Here is a 22,293-nt window from a genome sequence, read left to right on the forward strand (position 1 = left end):
TGTCTTGTTAAGTAATTATTTATCTGTCAGAACCCTATCCCTCATAGCCTGATTATTTTGCAGGGATTATATATATATATATATATATATATATATATATATATATATATATATATATATATATATATATATATATAAATTAATGTCACCTATAATAAGTGAAAAGAAATTAAATTACTTATAAATTTTTTTATTGTCTTTCCTTGGAATGCCCCATGAAATATTACTGGATTTTTATTGACATAATTCTTTTTCCAGATTGATACAAGTTCCAAACTGTGTTGATGACTATAAATAAACATATCCCAAAAGTTAACTCCCTTTCAAATTCATGTATCACTTTTGACGTATGCTGTGACATGGCATGGCAAATATGGGAAATATATTGGCTGTCACTTCCCTCAGCTTCTGTCTCTCTTACAGGCCCCAAGTAATGAAGTGGTCTAAAGCGCTCACTGTTACGGATCAGTGCCATCTCACCTCTGTCTGCATGGCTTTGATTCTCAGGTTTGGCCATTGAGGGTATGTGAGAAAGCTTGCCAGTAGCTTCTCATGGGTCGGTGGTTCTTTCTGGGGTTTTCCGGGGTTCCTCCTCCACTATTTATACTGGCGGCCATGTACAGCCTATCTTGTGCTGAAAAATGGCGTCAAACCTAAAACAACAACAACAACTGTCTCTCTTATCCATTCAGAACAAGACAACTGTATAGGTGAGTTACAGCTTTAGAATAGGTGGTTTACCATGACGTCAGTACAACTGGCCAATACGAGTTCAATAACTATCACTTCTAAAATAGTTTCTTTCCGATCACTTGTTTTTAAATTTTTTGAAAAGTAAGTATTCCAAGATGCAATCCATAACATTAAGAAGAAAATGTACAGACTTACATGATGTTCAGGGTAAAGTTTCTAATGTTTTGATAATTCTATTTCATAAAAAATGCTTAGCTAAATAACAATACCAGTTTTGTGCATTCATAAATACAGGTTTAAGTTAATCTTTCTTTAATTTAATGATCCTGTTTCACTTAAACTGTTTTGTCTGCAGTGTTGCAACTGGAATACTATGGGCAGAGGACACTGTGTTCCCCCATACACCTAAAAAGTGAGATTATTTGTCCTGAAGGCTTTACCACCTTAACTTTGCTGCCTGCACTGTACTGTCACGTTTCCTTGGACACTTACATTATTGCAATAAATGCATCACTGATTACTTAGGTAATATTACAATGTTCAAATACCTGGTTTACCTGAAATGTAATTATGTAATTTTCACTATGTAATTTTCCATTACAGCTACTGCACTTAAGCTTACAGGTTCATTCATTATCTACCAGCAATCATTATACCAACTCCCTTCTTCTGGATTAATTTTCCCTTAAATATTAATAATTCATTGAATAAATGCAATCATCATTGCTAATGGTGTGCCTTCAGTCTCAAAATTGGGGGCCCCAAGTGGCCGAGAGGTCTAAAGCGCTCTCTGTTATGGATCACTGCCATCTCACCTCTGTCTGCGTGGGTTTGAGTCTAGGATTCAGCCAATGTGGGTATGTGAGAAAGCTTGCCAGTAGCTTCTCATGGGTCGGTGGTTCTTCCCGGGGTTTTCCCGGGTTCTTCCTCCACCATTAATACTGGCCGCCATGCATAGGCTATCGTGTGCTGAAAAATGGCATTAAACCACACAACAACAACAACATCAGTCTCAAAATTATGTTACAACAATGGCCACCAAAGATATTACACAACCTTTATTAGCAAACACAAACCCTGAATGTTTTGAATGTTAAATATGTTGATTGAAAATGAATACTAACAATGATAGTGCTGTATTGTTTTGGGATCACCTTGAAACCAGTGCTGTTTTGTTTCTAACTCCCCTCTCTGTGTATGCTGAATTGTTTCAGAACAATACAGACTTCTTGGGCCAAATCTATATAACAACTACAAAACTAATATTTATAATCAGATTGCTTTGAAATTGTATAAAGTGATGCATATATGCATGCAGATTGCAAACACTACAAATGTCGGTGAAATTGATGTGTGTTCATGGTTACCATAGCAACCAAATAGAGAAAATGGGTGGAAAAGTAACTTTAGACAACAAAAATCGAATATTGTGTATACTTTTCCATCAAATATAGTCATTCTGAATGTGTACATGGACAGTTCATTTCTTTCTACATATCACAGATCCTCAGTTCATTACTTTTAGGCCTATGCTAGATAATTACAACTTCATTTTCAAACATGTCTCTACATTTCAGTATGATACAATATTTAGATGGTGCAATATTTATGTAGTTATTATTCACAGATTTCTCCATATAAAACATATTTGTATTCACTTGTAAAGATTATTAATAAAGAACAAATACAAATCATGCTGAAAATGATAAATAATTATACAATTACTTTGGTTGCCATAGCAACCAAAAAGTAATGTTAGTGTTTGAAAGGTTTAAAAGACTGTTTAAAATACTATTGTTCTCAGAATTTTTTATCCAACTAAATACAGCATTCATTGTTCAAAGTACTCAATGTTATCAAGTTCCTTTAATTATAGAGGTAAAATAATTGTCATAATGTAGAACAATTATATGTCATGTTTTAGGGTGAAGAGGATACTGTTTATACAATGAACTAACGGAAAACTAGTTATCTCATTTGAAAAGTGTTGAAAGTCAGCTGTCTTACAGATTTTTATGTAAACATCTCTATAAGTAATTATTGTTGGTTGCAAGAATAAATTTGATGAAAACAAGTATCTCTATACATGTGACAAAATCCATATGCAGGTTTGTTATCAACTGCAGTGGACTATTATTTCATCTAATCATGTAAATGAAACAAATATCAATTTTTCTTTGAAAATAAAAAATGCTGTTAAATATGTTAGGATTTCACACGTGGAATTAATGACTTTTAGGGTTATTTCCAGACTCATACTACATAAACTTTTCTTTTTGTCAGCTTCATTACTAAATCTTATGTACATCATAACTTTCCTTTATGATCTATTAATATGCAGACTGAATTTGATTTCTTTAATAGCTTTTATAATTAATGCATTCATTAATATATGACAGCAAATATACTTTTTGAATAACTTTCTTTATAACTCAAGTTGTTTTAAATTCTCATTTTTAATACATCTTATAATGTTCAGCTAGGTTTTTTTTTGGAGGGGGGGTATGTCCCTCTTCTGATCTTTACAGACCATTAGAGTTTGGCCAACCTTCCTAACTGTAGTTGTACCCGTAGGCTTAGTGTATTTGTTCAAGGTGAATGCAATTCATTACAGTTTTTAACTTCTGTTTGTTTTCTTTAATGAAGTATTTTTTGGAGTAGCTTGTATTGGTTGTGCCTGTGCACTTTCTCACATTGTATATTTTTGTTTGTTTTCTTTAATTAAGTATTTTTGGGGGTTAACTTGTATCAGTTGAACCTGAGCAGTCTCATATTGTAATTTTTTTTCTATTGTATGTTTTGGGTCCTTCTGGATCCATTTTTTTATAAACATTATTCATTTTCCAATACTGTTGTTGTTGTTGTTATAGGGTTTAACGCCATTTTTCAGCACAAGATAGGCCATACATGGTGGCCAGTATTAATGGTTGAGGAAGAACCCGGGAAAACCCCGGAAAGAACCACTGACCCACGAGAAGCTACCAGCAAGCTTTCTCACATATCCACATTGGCCAAGCCCGAGACTCGAACCCATGCAGACAGAGGTAAGATGGCAGTGATCCATGACGGAGAGTACTTTAGACCACTCAGCCACTCGGGGCCCCTCCAAAACTGTCAGTGGCCTACCAAATAGATGTATTTAATTTTTTTACATTCTAGTGTCTACATCTGAATGGTTTGAATGCAATATCATCAGACAGAGCAATATTATCACAGCCATTAGTTTGGGTCTTCTCGCAACACAATAGAGTAGTGTACCAATTTTCAGTTATATATGGTAATGAAACAGCCAAAAAATGCCAGTGTGCTACCAAGTTAGCTCTTTGATCTTTACCACTAAGTGATTCAGAAATAAACAACAGTATGAACAATGAGATGGAGTTTGAAACACTGGGGAGCTCTTGTGTCAGATACACATGTATGATATTGATATTGGTTATCAGATATTCTTTAGAGTGGAGCTGTACATTTGAGAGGCCTGAAAGTCATTATTACCAAAAATTAACAAATTTTTCTCATTGATTATAAATTATAGACCAAGAGTTGTGAGGTTTTCAATGATAATTAACAATTACCACTTGCCAAAATTATTTGAAATAAAATTTCTCAGCAACAATCTTAACAGATCATAACTTCTGCAATGACAAACATCTGAGGAAAAAAATATAAGAGATTAGGTTTTTTATGTTCATTGGCCTACCTTGGAAACTAGCTCTCTTTTAATGAAACAAAACGAACTAATGAGGAAAAAAAAAGAAAGATTTCTACCAGATCGAAAGTTCAGATATTGGATGAAGGTCTTGATTACTTGAGTCCAAAGTCCCATACATTTCACATTGCTGTCGTAAGAGTGGGTTAAATTAAGAAGTGAATCTCTCTCTTTCTCTCTCTCTCTCTCGTCCATTTCTTTTTCAAGTGGATTGTTGAGAGAAAGAGAGATATAAAGAAGCAGAGCAAAATGAGCTTTATAATGCAATAGAAATATTGTGATTTTTATTTTTTTAAATGATAGGCAAGAAAGGAATATGTTGGGAGTCGACACTCGACACACACCTCTGTAAAATGAATGGCTGGTCCCTTTCAAGCTCATACAGTTCTCACTCTTGATGATACAATGTATCACCCAATATAAGAAAAGGCTCTGCACATGAAAGACTTGTTGATAAACTTTGCTACTATATAGCTTAAGCTTGATTTAGTAAAACTTGAAAGTTGGTACTGAATGGGATGGCCACGTCATAGCACTTGTCTATCAACATGCAATAGTGTCAGAGCACTTTCATATCGACACATGGTATATTCCTGCAGAAATTAATTCTCAAAATTTGGAAAACTCTGCATATTGCTATTTATTCCTCCACACAAAGCCCTAACAAGCTCTATTCTAATTTGGACTATCTCATATATATATACAGTAATCAGCGCCAACTGGGTATGGGACAGCTGCAAGACTGCAACTACCTGTCAGCCACCATATTGTTCACATCAATGTCCACTGTTGACAACAGACTTTCCTTGGCAAATAAGTCTGTTTAAATATTTGTTTCACTTATGTCCTGTTACAGTGATGCAGAGCCATGATCTTAGAGACAGTTACATATGCTATCTCCCTGTTATTATTAGTACACGATTAATGATTGGCCTAGATTGGACATCCGTAGATGTCACTGTCCTGTGCCATAAAAATATGGTATCCGCACACAGAACTAGGTGACGTTTGACCATAAATATATGGTTCCCGCATACACAGCCACGTGACGTTATCCATAAATATATGGCTTCCGCACTACCATGGTTAACTGCCATCTCGTATTTTTTATCATCAGAAGTGACTTTGGCCATTGTTAATGCCAATGTACAAGTGGATCGATGTGGACTACAGAAAGTAGCAGGTATATTTTAATTCACATACCCAAAACAATGAAATATCTGATTGATCCACCAAGGTGCAGATGGGTTTAATACAATGGAACCTTGACTAGCAAAGATGAATTGTTGGATGCATTGAAGATGGCTTTCATTTCCAGCAGGTTGATGGAAAGAAGCATCTCTCAACACATCCACTTGCCAATGACCATTGTAAAGTTCACTAGCAAGTGTGTTCCCCAGTTAGACAGACTGGCATCTGTGCAGACAGATCATGATTTCTGGTTGTGGGCTTTCAGGGCGTATTCCTGCTATTAGCCACTTCCTGTCTTGCCACTGGAGAAGTTTTTTATGTGGATCAATATCGTAATAATCTGATCTCAATGGCCTGTGTATAGTCACCATTGGGACAGAATGTGCACATGTTACAGGTGGCCAAGGTGTAACAAATCTGCAAACACAGTGAACAGGCCAAGTAGCTAAAGAAACCTCCTTGCAGAGATAAACATTTTTTTTTGAAATTCTCTCTGGTGCATAAGTGATGTTTGGAAGAAAGATGTACAAGATTGAGGTGTGTAGGGAATTCCATATAAAGATATATCACACGTTAAGAAGAAATCAGGTCAGACTTCTCCATGTTTTTTATCCATCCTAGATTATGCATGAAGGTAAGAAGCTTATTCATATCTTAGACCAAAACTGAACTTACCCAATGTCCTTGAAGAATGTTGTCATCCAGATATGCTGCCATCACTATGGAGGTGGTCATCATGAACAAAACACTGAAAGATGGATGGACTTTGCCATCTTCATCCTTAATTTTGGGGCCAAAATGAATTGGTTGAGCCTGCTGAAGTTGGACAGAGATCTCAATCTGCCATTGGCCTTTGTCACCAGAAACTGTCAGGAGTTGAACCCATGAGTGTGTAGCTTTTGTAAAGCTTACATCACCCACTTATGAGCAAAATGTTTATCTCCTTCTGTAGTATGTCTGCCTTCATGGGATTGCTTGGGGTTTCCATCATGAAGGGGGACATTGCAAGAGTAGGCCTCATAAATAATATTCATAGACCCTTTTAACATGATTTGCATCTCACAATCCTTTTGCACAAAGGGCTTCAATTCAGACTGATGTAAATGGCATCTGGTGCTCACATGTGGGTTACTGGCAGGTGGGGGAAAGTTTAAGTTACTGACAGGTGATGGTAGATTTGTTGGAGGAGAAACAATTTCTATCTCCTTTCCCTGCCTGATAGCAAGAAGTATGTGTGCATATGACCTCCTATAATTTGTCCAGACATGGTAATTACATCATCTTTAGGAATTGCCAATACTACATCTCTGCTAATGATTGTCCCTTCTTTTAGAATGATCCCTGGGTAGGATGTCAGGATAAGGAAGCTTGCAATGACAGAATAGTGCAACCCTCAGAATGCCTACTTTCTGACCACCTCAATCAACCCCTGAAAATAAGGGAAGAGCCAAACAGGAGGGTGCTCAAGGCCCATTCATGGATTCATGGTGGGACTTCAGAGAGAAAGAGTGCAAGAGTACATCAGAGTATTAGCCATGGTGTGGTGAGAGGCCCTATGCACAACCTCGGCAATACGGCTCACCAAATCCCATGGCCTTCTCAGCAACATGAAAAATTGCCAAGGATGCAAAGCCAAATAGGCAGGAAGTTGCTATAGTGTTCTTCACAAGCTTGGACATGGCAATGAAGCCTTGCCAATCCACTTTATAACAAAGTGGTGTACTCAAACCAAATACAGAAACATCCTTGTCAACATTAGGTATTTCTGAACATTATGCACCAGAGTGCAACTTAAGCCAGTGATGAGAAGCTAACTGGAATGTTGCATATTGGAATGCCACTTCGGCATGGCATTACAGTTTTATAAATATAGCCAGTTCACTATGAAGCAGTATACCGGTCCAGCTGATTGGTTTCACTGTGCGATATGTTCAGCATAATATATTGTAGCTGTCAAAATATGTGGCCAGCCAATTGGTCAGTCTGAGAAAATCAGATCATGACCACTGTAGCCATTTAGTGCAAATTTTGACGGTATAAAATATATATACAGAAAGACATTTGTTCATCTTTCTGGGAAGGCTGGATTCGGAGGTAGCAAAGAAAGTAATCCTAAAGTAATCTGATTAGGTAATGTATTTGCTGGAGAAATTAAATGTTACTGCAATATGGAAAGAATTTTTAAAAAAATCCCTATCCACACGTACTAACTGGGCCCACTATGTATCTACAGGCATTTAACTTTGGTGTCCATAGTATGTTTATGTGACTTAAGCTTAGTCCTGGTTCCCAAAGATTCAGCGCTCTCTCTTACATTAAAATCACTATCATTAAACTGTACATATTTTGTTAAACACCTAAATATTATCTGAATTCTTTGTTCTCAATTTTTTTTCTCTTTCACAATAATATATCTGAATGCGCTTTTTTGGGCAAGTCTGTGAAAATCAAATGACAACGTGTACAACTTGAAAAGAGCATTCTACACTATCTATTGCAGCTCTGTTAACATGCAAGTTTCATGCGATGTAGTGGACATCAACCATTACTGAATTATATTGCTGTCACTCTCAATAAAATTTAATCCATGACTATCAGGCAAAGTGCATGGATCCCATTTTTTAAAACCAGAAAATACCCCCAAAAAAATGTATCCCTATTTCCTGAACTTGAAAAAAATCCCAATCAAAATTGGCAACTGAAACGTTGATATATCACTCATTGTATGGTCGAAAACAGTAGATGTGGCATGGAAATTTTAATCAACATTTTAAATTATAAACTTTTAATAAGAAGTCATATAATTGGCAACATTTTCTTTCCAAACAACATTCTTAGTACACTGCAATTAAAGATATTCAAGGAAATTTTGATCAATGAAAATACACCAAGTGCAGGCAGTACATTATTATTTAAATGCCTATTAAATAATTTTTATTATGTTAAATTTGTATTTTAATTCCATCTTTTAGCTCCTCTTAAGTATAATCATCATAAATGCAATGTGTATTTAAATGTAAAATGTGTCAATCTACCGTAACAGCTATGTCCGCAAGCATTTCTCTGAGTACCTAATTAAGTGCCAAATGTGTTTTGATAACTGACTTGCAGAAGTATTTGTTTTATTGTTGCACTGAATTAAAATCTGGCCTCCTTTGTATTATCATGTTAATTATGTCTTTTGAATCAAATAAAAAAGGTGGAATAACAAAAAAAAGTTAAGAGGCACACAAATCCTACACACTTAAAATCTAGCAGCCCTGGTCATATGTCTGGTTAACTCACTTCAGTTGATTAATCGATCACTGTTATAAATGTTATTGTGTATGCAACATACACTACCTTAAATTAACTGACTCATTCATAACTATGATCAAAGATAGCAAGGCAACCAAGCAAAATGAATCCTTCGTAAAATAAAGAGCTTGGTTTCACAGATACGGACCATTGTGGGCAAGTGATTTTCAGAGAATTCTTGAACTAGCACTTAGAGATATCCTCAAGGACAATAAGAAGTTTCACTATTACATTCAATGAAATCATTACATCAATATTGTACTAATTAAACAATACAAAAATTAAGTTTCGACATAGGAGAGTATCTTACAAAATAAATGTCACTAGTTTTTTTAAAAGGTATCTTGCTTGTTGGTGTCTCAACAGTTAATCTATTTCCTGGCTACTTTGACTCCCAACTTGGTAGAATACTATTAAATACCACTCCAGGAACCAGACTAATCAACAAAACAAAAAGCAGTGACATAATACACATATGCTTTTGCATACACATGATGATTGTTGAAACCAGTTGGAATGATCATTTATATGTTGGACATTTTGAAAATAAATGTTATTTATACAGAATAATGAACAATTTCATTAGGAAAAGTGCTTTATTAACAATTATTATCAATGTGATTGTGAAACAAGGAATCGGTCATTAAACAGCCCAGTTCCCTGGTCCCCTGCAGTTTTATCAGTGTATAAGCAGATTTGTTTCAATTTTTGGAGGTCCCTTGGTAAATTGCACCCTCACTTATAGTGCGGTCTATGTTTGTGGACCCCGTTGTGCATGAGTTATCAAGGGAGAGTTGTATTTACAAAACAAAAACCAGAACCTGGACCATGTAAAATACACTAAGGAAATTCCAAAAGCTGGACCTAGACCCAAATAAACATATTTACTTCTATTAATATTAATACTGATTTTAACCCACATACATAGAGAATAATTTAGCTATGTATTAGTTGCTTAAAGAATAAAGTCAATTTAGGTCAAGCAGAAATGAACTCAATTTTGGACAAGGTCAAGTCCAATATACAATGTTACATAACAACAGCATGTGATAAAATTTAAAATAAATTTTTTAAAAAAATAACTAATAAACAATACAAATCAAATATACATAACACAATCCATTTAAGTGATCAAATCTTATTCTTACCGTATCCACATCCAATTTATCCAAATCCAATCCATTTTTATAAAATACTTTTCATTCATAACAGTGCCAAGTACATCACCAACAAACTGTCCGCCTAACAATTTAAACAATACAAGCATAACTGGAGACATGACTTAAGCTTGTCAATAAAAGATTTTTTACCTAACTTGTGGGGGACCCATTAAGGGTGAACTAACAAACTGAGTTTCAAATTAGTGTTGGTTCATAGATCAGTAGTACAAACACAAATTAATGAATTCTCTCATCCGTTCAAATTCATACAAGGTGATTTCAAGACACAGGGTATATAATTAAAGTTACAATGGCTGGGGTAAACTTCAAATATGCCATGTAATATAAGAATGTTATAAATCATAATTATTTAATGGACCTACTACAACTTGGGCATACAATATTTTTAATAAAATTTTTGGATTTTATAACTTTTGTGAATTAAATGTGTTGCCTTTACATAACATTTTCCCAACTGCTTTAATACCATATCATGATGGTCACTGTATTTCTCAATAGCCATACTAATAGAATGCTCTCATTAGACCATCTCTGGTCTGAGGTCCCTCAGAATATCAGCACTCTGGAAGAACCACTAATCAGAAATGAAAATCATTCAAGAACCACTAATCAGAAATGAAAATCATTCAATGCCTCACATAGTGATTACTAATGCAGTAGGATGAGATGAAAATGTAAGTACAGTTTTTTGAGGAGCCCAGAGTGTCCAAGTGGTCTAAAGCGCTCTCCATTACGGATCACTGCCATCTCACCTCTGTCTGCGTGGGTTCGAGTCTCAGATTCAGCCAATGTGGGTATGTGAGAAAGCTTGCCAGTAGCTTCTCGTGGGTCGGCAGTTCTTTCCGGGGTTTTCCCGGGTTCTTCCTCCACCATTAATACTGGCTGCCATGTATAGCCTATTGTGTGCTGAAAAATAGCGTTAAACCCTACAACAACAACAACACTTTTTTTGGTATGTTTCATAAGGAGTAACAGGGTAATAGGACATTCTGGCCTAATTTACATGCAGGATGTACAGAAGAATGTAAATGTTAGGCATGTCATAATATTTCACTAAAGATTTACTTGCATACAACAACTGATATCCTACAAATCTGGGTATTCAAAACTTTTATACTGTTGTGAATGTTATACTACTGTGAATGAAGAAAATGTTGGTAGGTTATGGGCAAGAGAAAAATGAGGATGAAAGTATACCTGAAGGGAACAAAATAATCGCTGATAGCAACGCATATTCCTCTTCAGTCAATTCAAAAAAACGAGCCATCTCTCCAACATGCAAAAAGTGCTTGGGAAGTGCCCTGAACATCGGGAACAGTTCCAGAATTCTTTCTGTTTCTTCAATGGTGAAGTCGAAATAATTGAAAAACTTTGTGACACTGTTGTAAACTCGGGCTAAATTCAGCAGAACAACTGGGTAAACATTTGCCTGAATCATCTTAACCTGGTCTTCTATACAAAGCTTCTTAAAACCTGAAATTTTAGAAATATTTCATTACACCAGTGACAAAACTGTGGAGTGAAAAAACGGAAGGAAAACAATTACTGGAGCAAGTCTGTAAGTCACCAGTCTTCAAAATATTTATTATTGTTTTCAAATTTTCAATATATGCACACCCATCAAAACTCATAAAAATGTTAATTACTAACTGCACATGTGATCCCAGCATTGGTCATGGAAGAAGGCAGTAACCATATGTACTCGCTTATAATTCCAGTCTGGCTGCAAACAAAACAGACCCTGAATTACCATCACATAATGCCCAAGCAGAGCAGAGTATATGTTGTTTGTTTGTTACTGTTTACTAACAACTGCAAAGAAAGAGATCAGCTTGTGAATTGTGTGATAGCAGATCAGAGTATGTATGGTACTAAATTCCACTTGCAGTGATTTTCTTTAAACTTACCACCATTCATGCCTGGCATGTTATTACCATTTAACTGTATGGTTTACTGTAATTACTTGCTTATAAGTTGTTACAACCATGCCATCTTCGCTAGTCAAGGTTCTGATAACCCTATCTACACCTTGGCGGATCGAACAGCTATATCAGTGCTTTGACCTAGTGACATCTATTGGATCTCATGTATTGGCTTCCTTATTATGTAATGCCAAACAAACCAATAGCATGGTGCATTGTGTATCGGCTGAAAACAGTGATGGCAATTGACCTAAATGGATACTTTGTAAGTCTGACATCAAAAGTATGACTATGTTCCAGAGGGAAGCCATTAAAGTCTCTTTGAGTGAAAGGTATTTGTACAAACACAGACTGGCACTGGAAAAGTGCTTATTTATCAGTCCATTCAAGTGTGTGTGCTCCCACTTTCTCGATCAAATAGGAACAGTGTTCAAATTTGAACAACTTAACTTTTATTTGATACGGAGGCTTGCTACCTCATCCAATGAAATTCACAGACCCAAGGCACAAAAATATCAGCTTGATATGCCAAGGTGTAGATAGGGTTATCAGAACCTTGGCTAGGGAAGATGCCACCATGCATGCCTGGCAAGTTATATATAACTTTATGGGTTACTGTATTTACTTGCTTATAAGTTGGTTCAAATGCAAACTGCACAGACCAGAGCTGCCAATACATAATGCATCTGATAGATCTGGGTTTATTCAGTTTGTTATCTACATGCACATTGTGCAATGACAGATCAAAGTCTATGTTGTTTGCAGTTTGACAGGACTTATAAGTGAATATGCATGTTAAATTAGTCTGAGAAAAAAAAGATCTTTTTCACTGACTTTATTCAATATCACCAATGCACCTCCAAAGTGGAGAGCTATTAACACAAAGGGTGATAATTGTTCCAGTACTAATGTTATGTACATTATGCTCCATATAATGAGGATATTATTTATTACACTGCAAATGTGTGCCTTTAATAGTGATCTTTAATATCATGAACATGACCTAAATTCACAGTACAGTAAAATCTCAAAAGCTTGAACATGTTTGGCTTGATCATCCAGGATAACCCAAACTGCCTTTTCAAGTCCCAGCAGAATCTCAAACATTTAAACACGAAAAACTCTGACTGGTGTGAAAAGCGCTACCTTGAGCCTTTGAACTTTTGATTTAAACATTTGCAGGATTGACATTTATAGCCTCAAACCATACAAAACATTTCCAAAATGTCAGTATAAGAAGAGACAACATCACAACCACACTGAACACTCACCATTGAAGTGAGAGGTATCAGTGCACAGCAAATAAAAAGGACAAATGTTATGGTTTCTCAGTATGAAAATATCACAGCTGTTGGAAGCTGAAAAGACAGCTTAAATTGATGTCTGAATAAGCCAAATTAATCAAATCTGTCGATAAATGGATTCAATAAATCAATATGTACAGGTAATCACTTATTACGGAATTCACATCAATAAAGTTTGTAATAGTCTCCACTAGCTAATGTCAACATTAATTATCAGGCAGAAAAAAAATTCAGAAAAAAGTGATCTTGAGAGCAAAATCTTAGCCACTTTCTGATAAAACTTTTAATTGCAACTTTTTCAGTTTCATTTTGAATTTTCTAAACTTTAGTCTTTTGATTATTAATCAGCACTAAACACGTTCATACAAGGCTGCAACATCAGTCCAAAACTTTTTAACTTGATTTTTTCAATATAAATTATCCCCCTGACATCTTCAATTCCTCATGCGATCCTGTTTGTTTACAAAACATTAATATAAATTGTCTAATGAATGCATTATTATTATCAACTAGTAGCAGTAGCATTCCCTTTAAATACTAGATTCAAATCTAGAAAGATGGAGATTGACTCTAAACACTGATAAAACTGAAAACAGTCTGACTCAATAATGGTGGTATGCTTATTAAAAAATGGCAATTTAAAAAAATTAATTGTATTGAGAGTCAACATCATCACATGATCATTCCTCTTCATTCCCAATGGAACATAGGGCCTTTACTGCAGCTCTCCATTTGTCTTGTGCTATCTGTTTTGCCTTCTTCAAGGACATGTGAATAGTCTTAAATTCAGTGTTTAGGGTTCATAGCTGGTCATTCTCATCTGCATTTACCCTGAGGGTTCCAATCCAGGTCAAGGAGAGTGATGTTGGGCTGATCTCAACACAGGGTATGTCCAATCCATTTCCATCTGAATTCATTTTGGTGTTGGATATGGGTTTCTGATGAGTTCTCTGCCATAACTCTTGGCTGGGGATTTGTTCTGATCTGTCAGAAATTATTCAGATCTTCAATGCCCAGTCCTGATGTAGATGAACTATGTTGCCTGTATATTGAGCTCCATACCAAGGTGAACAAGAAATTTCCTTGTTGCCAAGAAAGCCCTGATTGGTAAACAGTGTTGTTGTAGGGTTTAACACCATTTTTCAGCACAAGATAGGCTATACATGGTGGCCAGCATAAATGGTGGAGGAAGAACCCGGGAATCCACCGGAAAGAACCACCAACCCACAAGAAGCTACTGGCAAGCTTTCTCACATAACCACATTAGCCGAATCTGAGACTTGAACTCCCGCAGACAGAGGTGAGATGGCAGTGATCCATAACGGTGAGTGCTTTAGACCACTCGGCCAGGTAAGCAGTGTAACAAAGGCTATAATGTCATGTTTAGATATAACTCACCTGATGTTTCTGCAGGATGCTGTCCAGGTAACTTGACTGTGCTGCTGTAGAAATGGTCTGAACATGTGCCGTTACTCGATTCATCGGACGAGTGAAGACCCAAGGGCTGATGTTGAGTCCCAAGGGGAGTGCTCTGAATTGGTATAAGATGTTGTAGGCAAACCACAGGAACATCCTGGAAGCCTTGTCAATAAGGACATGAAGGTATGTGTCTTTTGGACATGGATTCAAAATGCACCATCGTGTTTCCATTGAGAACAAAGGGGCTGGAATGAATTGATGGAGGGTGCTTAGGTTGATGACCGGATGCAGAGTGCCATTGCCTTTGGAACCAAGAAATGTCTGGAATAAAACCCCTGAGAATTTGTGTTTTGATTATGTTCTACCGCCCTTTACTGGAGAAGATCATTTATCTCTTGCTACAACATGGTGGCTCTTAATGGGTCTGTTGGGGTGTTGGTACCTGTTGGGATGCTGAGCAGAAGAGGAGTAGTGTGGAAAGTGACGCCAAGTCCCTCAGAAACTGTTTGTTGAGTCCATGAATTGTCATGGCAAATCTTATCCCATTTGGCAGTGAAAATTAGCCTTCCACCAACCAGAATGTGTGGAAAGGACAGAGTGGTGATTACATCCGTTATTGATGAATGGGGGCTATCAGGAGAATAAACATTGGAATGAACAATAGAACCCTTTCTGTGCCATATCAGCTTTTGTTTGCAAGAACTGTGGCTTTCGCTGGGTGGAGCTTTGATATGACAGTTTTCAGAGGTTTGTGTCCTTAGGTCCGCGTGCACATGCGTGCGTGTGTGTGATTTGCAGTATGGCAGTTTATAGTGATTTCTAGCACTGGGGCATCATGCTGGAGACATGTAGCATTATGTCCCACCCAGTCACATTATCCTGACACCAGGCCAACCAGTCCAAACACTAACCTCTCAATGCTGAGCACCAAGCGAGGCAGCTGTTAGTACCATTTTTAGAAGTCTTTGATATGACTCGGCCACGGTTTAACGGAGGCTTGGAAGGCTGAATCTTCCCGTGATGTTAGATAGCTAGAATTTATGACATCATTTGAGAACAAGCAACATCTTCTTGGTTGCATGAGGTGAGGCTATGGTCTCCTGAAATGCTTGAGACTTAGCTAGTGAAGAGTGACAAGGTCTGCCACTCACTGAACTTGCAGAATGCACTGAATTAGAAACTGGAACTTCGACATGGTCATTGAGTAAAGAGTCTCTTCTCATAGCAAAATGTAGAGATTTGTGAAGGAACTAATCTTGGCATAACAATGAATGAGTGTCTCGAAGACGTGTAGGGGTTAAACTGGTCCCTGTACCTGTCTGCATAAGTTGGTTTGATGTACTGGAAGCTGGGCTGTTTAGTGATTGAGCCTATAATATTTGTTGTATTGGCTGCTAATGATCACTAATATATGGCCTAGGCACCTGTAGTCATAATACATATGGGGCATTGATAGTATACAAAGCAAAAACTTGCTTTAATTATACTTTTTGTAACCCATGCTAATGAAAAAATTGTCATTTGCATTCACAAAGAATGCATTTTCAAATAATGATTTTTATTTGCGACATAATATCACATAGTTAACCTGGATATAGTACAATCTTGGTTATTTTGCACCTAACACCATGTCATGCATGAATGCCTTCAATCAATCTGTTATTTCCCTCTCATGTTTGTGATTTTGTAAGGTTCCAGTTTTCAGTTGCATAATATATTCAAACCTTTGAGCACAACCAAACATGATTTTGTTTCTCTATGTTCACATCAATGAACAATGTGTCATGTGTTATCCATATGCGGCGCTCATGAATATAATTTTTTCACTTAATGCTCATGATGAAAAAAAGAGGAATAAATGATAATAATACATGGTCAGTTTCATTCATTTTACAACCAAATAAGCATTTTGTTTATCTATTTTATTGCAACATGCAGTGGGGAGGAGACACAAATTCAACACAAATTTATTTTGTTTCTTATGTCTTGGGACATATGACCTAGGTGAAAATAATTTCACTATAAGTTCTTGGACAGGAAAAAAAAATCAATTATTTTGTCATGTCCCAATATATATGGTAAATGCGGTAGACTGGGTGACAACTTTTAGCTCTTTTAGCTAAAAGTAGTATCTGAGAGGGCTGGATTTGCAAGATAGTAGTGGTTATCCTAAAGTAGCATGATTGGGTAGCATATTTAAAGGAGAGATAGATCATAATAAATTTACATAAATATAAGACTGACTGCTCATAAAACCCACTCCGGATTATTCCCTGAGTAGTTACTATATAACAGATTGACTGTACTCGCATTCATTTGTCAACAATTAACCAACCTGGAATTTTCTTGGCAAATTTAATTATACAGTGGGAATGTTGTTCAAAATTTTTCAAGATATATATCCATGCATCTGCTGGAGTGGTCATATTTTGGGACGTCATTCTGCTTCTGTTTTCCTGCAATGAAGAAGTGGGAATATTCAACTTCTAGTCCTTCAATTTAGGGATATTGCAACATTTTAAAATCACACAAAAGGCAACTAAAGGATTAAATTTCTATCAGATAATACTGAAATAAGAGATAAACAGTTTTAAAACAAACTTAACTGGGAAATATTTACTGAAAACATCATTTTAAATATGTCTTTTTTAAATTAGATAAATAATTACAAAACTGAAAATTGAAACTGAGGGATCCAATTCTGGGTTTGAGTTTTGGTTGTAATTTTTCCCCAAACCAAGAAAATTGATATACAAAAATAAAAGAAACCACATTAAGTGCAACTGTGTGTCTGTATTAGTCTCTACAGCAGTACAGTCACCCTCGGTTCAACAATCTCCACTCATTAATGAAGGAAAATTAATGTTTTCCAGCAAGATACCTATCCATCCACCCAGGGAGAAAGGCTGCCCTTCTGGGAGTTGGGTGAGCAGGATTATGCCCAACAATGTCCTTAAAGTGACAGGTATGAGTTGACATGACGGCTGTTGATGTTCAACTGACTCTAAACCAAAATGTATACTGTGTTTGCATACATTCCTGGATAAAAGTAAACATATCTCACAATAAATATTATTCAAAGTTCCATTTAAAAATTTTCTAAGCAGCTTTTAATATTGCTTTTGAAAAAGAGTCTAAGAGAAATATCCTCATAACCAACACAACTGTTTAAGTAAACAAACTGCCAGCATGCTCAATATGCAATGGTACCCTGCTTAAATCTGCCACAAGTGAAAAGGCAAACATATATATACAATTAAATATACAATGTAACTGACAACATAATAAAATCATAGCAACTGAACCCCTTGATGTTTTTCCTTTTCTTCCAGAGAGAGAACATAATTAGCTGTACACTGTAAACTATGCCATTGTATGTGCTAATGAAAGATCATCCTGATCACATGGAACACTAATTGGTTAAAATCTGATAAACCCCAACCTAAAAGAACCTATATCTTCTGTAGGTATCAACTGTAACCTTTCATTGTGTTGTTTATTGGACAGAATGGAAATATACCCATGATTTTATGAATGTCATAGTATAATAAAATATGGGATAATAAAATATGCTTTAAGAAAAGAACTTGGCACAAAGTATCAGAAATGTTCCAAATTTTTGTTTTGCAATGGGATTGACGTTAAAAGAGCAACAATAAGAAAAGCAATTCAATCTTCTAGATATGCTAGTGTGAAACCAAGAAGATCAAATAATACAAGAGCAAATTCCGGTGAAGCAAATTTAATTGTCCAAAGAACATTGAACAAATGTGACAGTCAAGGATATTTTTTTTCTAACAAATCCACAACACAGTTACAAACTCACACAACTGCAAACAACTGACCACATCATATGGTAGCAGCAATGTGACCAATTCCAAAACGCCCCATCAAAGTGCTAAGGTGGAATATACATGTCATAGCGTTTATGGCAATGTAGCACAACAGTGGCTATAAGGTTCCAAATATTAACAAGTAAAATCTTAATAATTTCAAATCAAACTGCACAAGAATTTCTAAAGAGAAACAATTTTAAATAAACACAAAGTACAACAAGATAGAACATAAAAAGGTAAAGATGTTAAAACGCTGTAAAATGTATATAAAATAAAAGTAACAAATAAAATCATTTACTGTTGTTGCTGTTGTGGGGTTTAACACCATTTTTCAGCACACGATAGGCTATGCATGGTGGCCAGTATTAATGGTGGAGGATGAACCCCAGGAAGAACCACCGACCCACGAGAAGCTACTGGCAAGCTTTCTCACATACCCACATTGACCGAATCCTAGACTCAAACCCACGCAGACTGAGGTGAGATGGCAGTGATCTGTAACGGAGAGCACTTTAGACCACTCGGCCACTCAGGGCCCCCATAAAATCCTTTAAACATCTGGTCAAAATCTATTACATAAACTGCATTACCTCAGAAAGTCCAAGATTTTCTTGGCTGCTATGTCAACAAATATAGTTTTTTCATGCGGTTCACAAAAAAGTACAGACTCGCAGGGTATAATTCGACACCATTGACAGGAGCATGTTCCACTGTCAGTGGACACTGCAAGGTATGCACATAGGTCAAAATTCACCCTTCAGGTGAGTAGGCATGAATCAGATATGTATGTCCAATATGCAATCAATACCCTATCACCTGATCTCTATCATTTGTTTTATACAAGGGATGACACTCTCAAATAGCTGCTTGATGTTCTTAATTTTGTGGAGTTTTCATTCCACACATTTTGCAAAGTATAATGAACATACTGATTTATAAAATAATTTAAATCAATATATGGACTCTTCCATTCAGAAACAGGTGACTGTGCAACAGCTTTGGCTGCTTTGTTTGCCATTTCGTGGACTCTTCCATTCAGAACAGGTGACTGTGCAGCAGCTTTGGCTACTTTATCTGCCATTTATATGGACTCTTCCATTCAGAAACAGGGGGCTGCTTTTTGACATTTCATGGACTCTTCCATTCAGAAGCAGGTGACTGTGCAGCAGCTTTGGCTGCTTTAGTTGCCATTTCATGGACTCTTCCATTCAGAAACAGGTGACTGTGTAAGCAGCTTTGGCTGCTTTATTTGTCATTTCATTTATACAATATTTGCCAATATGACAAAGCAGTTGATAGTACATAATACTTTTCCTATATTGTTTGCGAATGTCATGTTTTTGTAATATCTGGGATATTAACAAAGTGCCAGATTGAGGATTCTGCAAGGCTTCAATAACACAGTAAAAATATTAGGCTTTATTTGTTAAACAGCTAGAGACTGTGCCACAGGCTGTTGCAAGGGATGCTCCAACTTGCTCCATCTTTCAAACTATCTGCAGACATGAATATATGGCTACACTAGGAGGCTTTGATTTTATAAATTTATACTGAAAAAAGAGAATTTGTCAAGGACTTCTTGAATAGGCAAAGATCAAATATAATTTCATGGTCTGTCGATAATCAAGGTGGTAATTTTGGAACACAGAATTCTGCTGTATTTCCTACACTGATATTTGCTGTTTCTAAATGAGGATGAATTCATGTGCCAAATGTGGAATGGAGTTTGATTTCTGAGCATACATGACAACATTATATGCAGTATAATGAAAAGTCAATTTTATTTGTCTATGATTATGATTTTTTGGGGTGAGATGTGATGATAGTGACCAGCAATTATTTTCATATTTGAGGAAATGATATCACAATTCAAAGCCTTCCACATTTCCACTTTTTGTTTGGCCTATTAAAGACAGTAGCTTTGCAAGAAAAAGATGTCACACATTATCAGCAAGGTCAAGGGATATTTGACAACAAACAAGCCACCCATTAACTGACTTGGCACATGCAGATTATTACTCCACAGTAATTTATGCTTATATGAAACACTGGTCACATTCTTTGAACAAGAGACTAAACTGTATTCACTCCCCACCTCTCTCCATCTCTCTCTACCTTTCTTTCGTTGTTATTACTGTGATTACAAAATAGGACCACTAGTCTTTTAGTTGCCATGTCAGTTCATTTAATCCAAGAAGATGAACACAACTTTTCTTCCTCCTCAATGTTTGGGTTATAACACATAGAACCTCTCTATCTCAGAAATGCTGGAATTGTCAGGTGTGGTAGCAGTGTTAACTAAAATCAAGTTTGTGCAAACCATATTTTGAATATTACTGGAAGGAAATGTGATGAAATTTGCTAAATATAATGTTTTGGCAGTAGAGAATACTTTTCTTCCATCAAACCAGCTTTTCCCAATAATTACTATCTCTCTTTCAAAATGAACAAACAAACCTAAGTTTTGGTGAAATTTTAATTTATAAACATTCAGATATTTATATCTGAGTGAGACCAAATAGTCACTATTGTGCTGATGTGCTATGAAACACTACTACATACACACAACAAAATGAACACCACCATATAACAATGAACATTTTATAACAACCACAAACACTACAGATATTTTCATTCATTCATTCAACTGAGAGAGAGAGAGAGAGAGAGAGAGTGAGAGAGAGAGAGAGAGAATGAATGAGGGGTGTTTTAACACAATTATAATAATTATCAGCCATACATACCACACATTAAATTTTAAAACAACCTGAAATCTCAATCAGATGACTATGATAAAAATGATAATGCTTGAATCCAAGCTGGATTCCACAGGCTAAGTACAAATTATATATTTAGCTCATTGCAGACCTTAGTGTATTAGTGTGGATCACTAGCCCACTCATACTGCATGGACAAAGTGACATTTTCTTGAAAACCATATACATTCGCATATAAGCCGAATAATTTAGGGAAAAAAAAAGGCCTAGAAGAAGGGGGGGGGGTCGGCTTATCTGTGGGCCAATGTCTAAACTTGACAGTTTTAGGTGTTTTTGTTGACTACTGTAATGGCAGAAAATCATGGGACACGAAACAATAATTGTTTCTGTGTCCTAAGACATAGGCATGTAAAAAATTAACTTCCGGTGACCTGACAATTATTAAACTGTTATAAAGTACTATGATTGATTTTGTTATTATTAAGCATGTGCATATTTTCTGATTTCTCCAACATGAAACTAAATAAAAGGTACAGACTTCATAATTTGTGGGCCGGTTGAGTTTACCAGGGAGTCCACGCTGAACTATAATGAACAGTACTTAAACAGTGCAAAGCGTGCATAGTATCACTTAAATCTTTATTTATTCCCAAACATATTAGATGCAGATTTTGCTTTATTCATTGTTTCGACCAAAATGCATTCTTCCAGATAAGATTTCAGCTAGTCCTTAATAGCTGTTTCATTTATGTTGAATCACGTGCTCAAGAGTTACTCATTTTCAATGATACAAGCGATTCTACAAACTGAGGTAATATTTTAAAAAAGGTATGCACGTTTAATTGTACAAGGCACATAACCATCATAACTTGCATGTTCACAAAGAGTGGTAATAATAAAGACTAAAATTCTCATAGAGATCAACTAAGAACAACAGCAATCGATTTTAGTTTTGTGCTTTAGCTAAACAAACAACATAACTTTCCACACATTGGAAAGCTTGATGTTTTGGCATCTCCTATGT

At 36.0% G+C, this 22,293-nt stretch overlaps 1 protein-coding gene across 1 annotated transcript in view; it reads right to left on the reverse strand.

Moving 5' to 3' along the window:
• Positions 1-22,293, reverse strand: part of LOC149804688 (nuclear receptor ROR-alpha B-like) — an 80,956-nt gene that overhangs the window by 25,919 nt on the left and 32,744 nt on the right. Inside the window, exons 8-9 of the mRNA XM_089943079.1 lie at positions 17,052-17,172; positions 11,269-11,544 (exon numbers count right to left, since the gene is read on the reverse strand). Coding sequence (XP_089799205.1) covers positions 11,269-11,544; positions 17,052-17,172 — 397 coding nt within the window. The remainder of the gene's footprint in view (positions 1-11,268; positions 11,545-17,051; positions 17,173-22,293) is intronic.

The sequence above is a fragment of the Sinohyriopsis cumingii genome, chromosome 2, assembly GCF_028554795.1.
Source record: "Sinohyriopsis cumingii isolate HCF-2022 chromosome 2, ASM2855479v2, whole genome shotgun sequence".
Taxonomy (NCBI): domain Eukaryota; kingdom Metazoa; phylum Mollusca; class Bivalvia; order Unionida; family Unionidae; genus Sinohyriopsis; species Sinohyriopsis cumingii.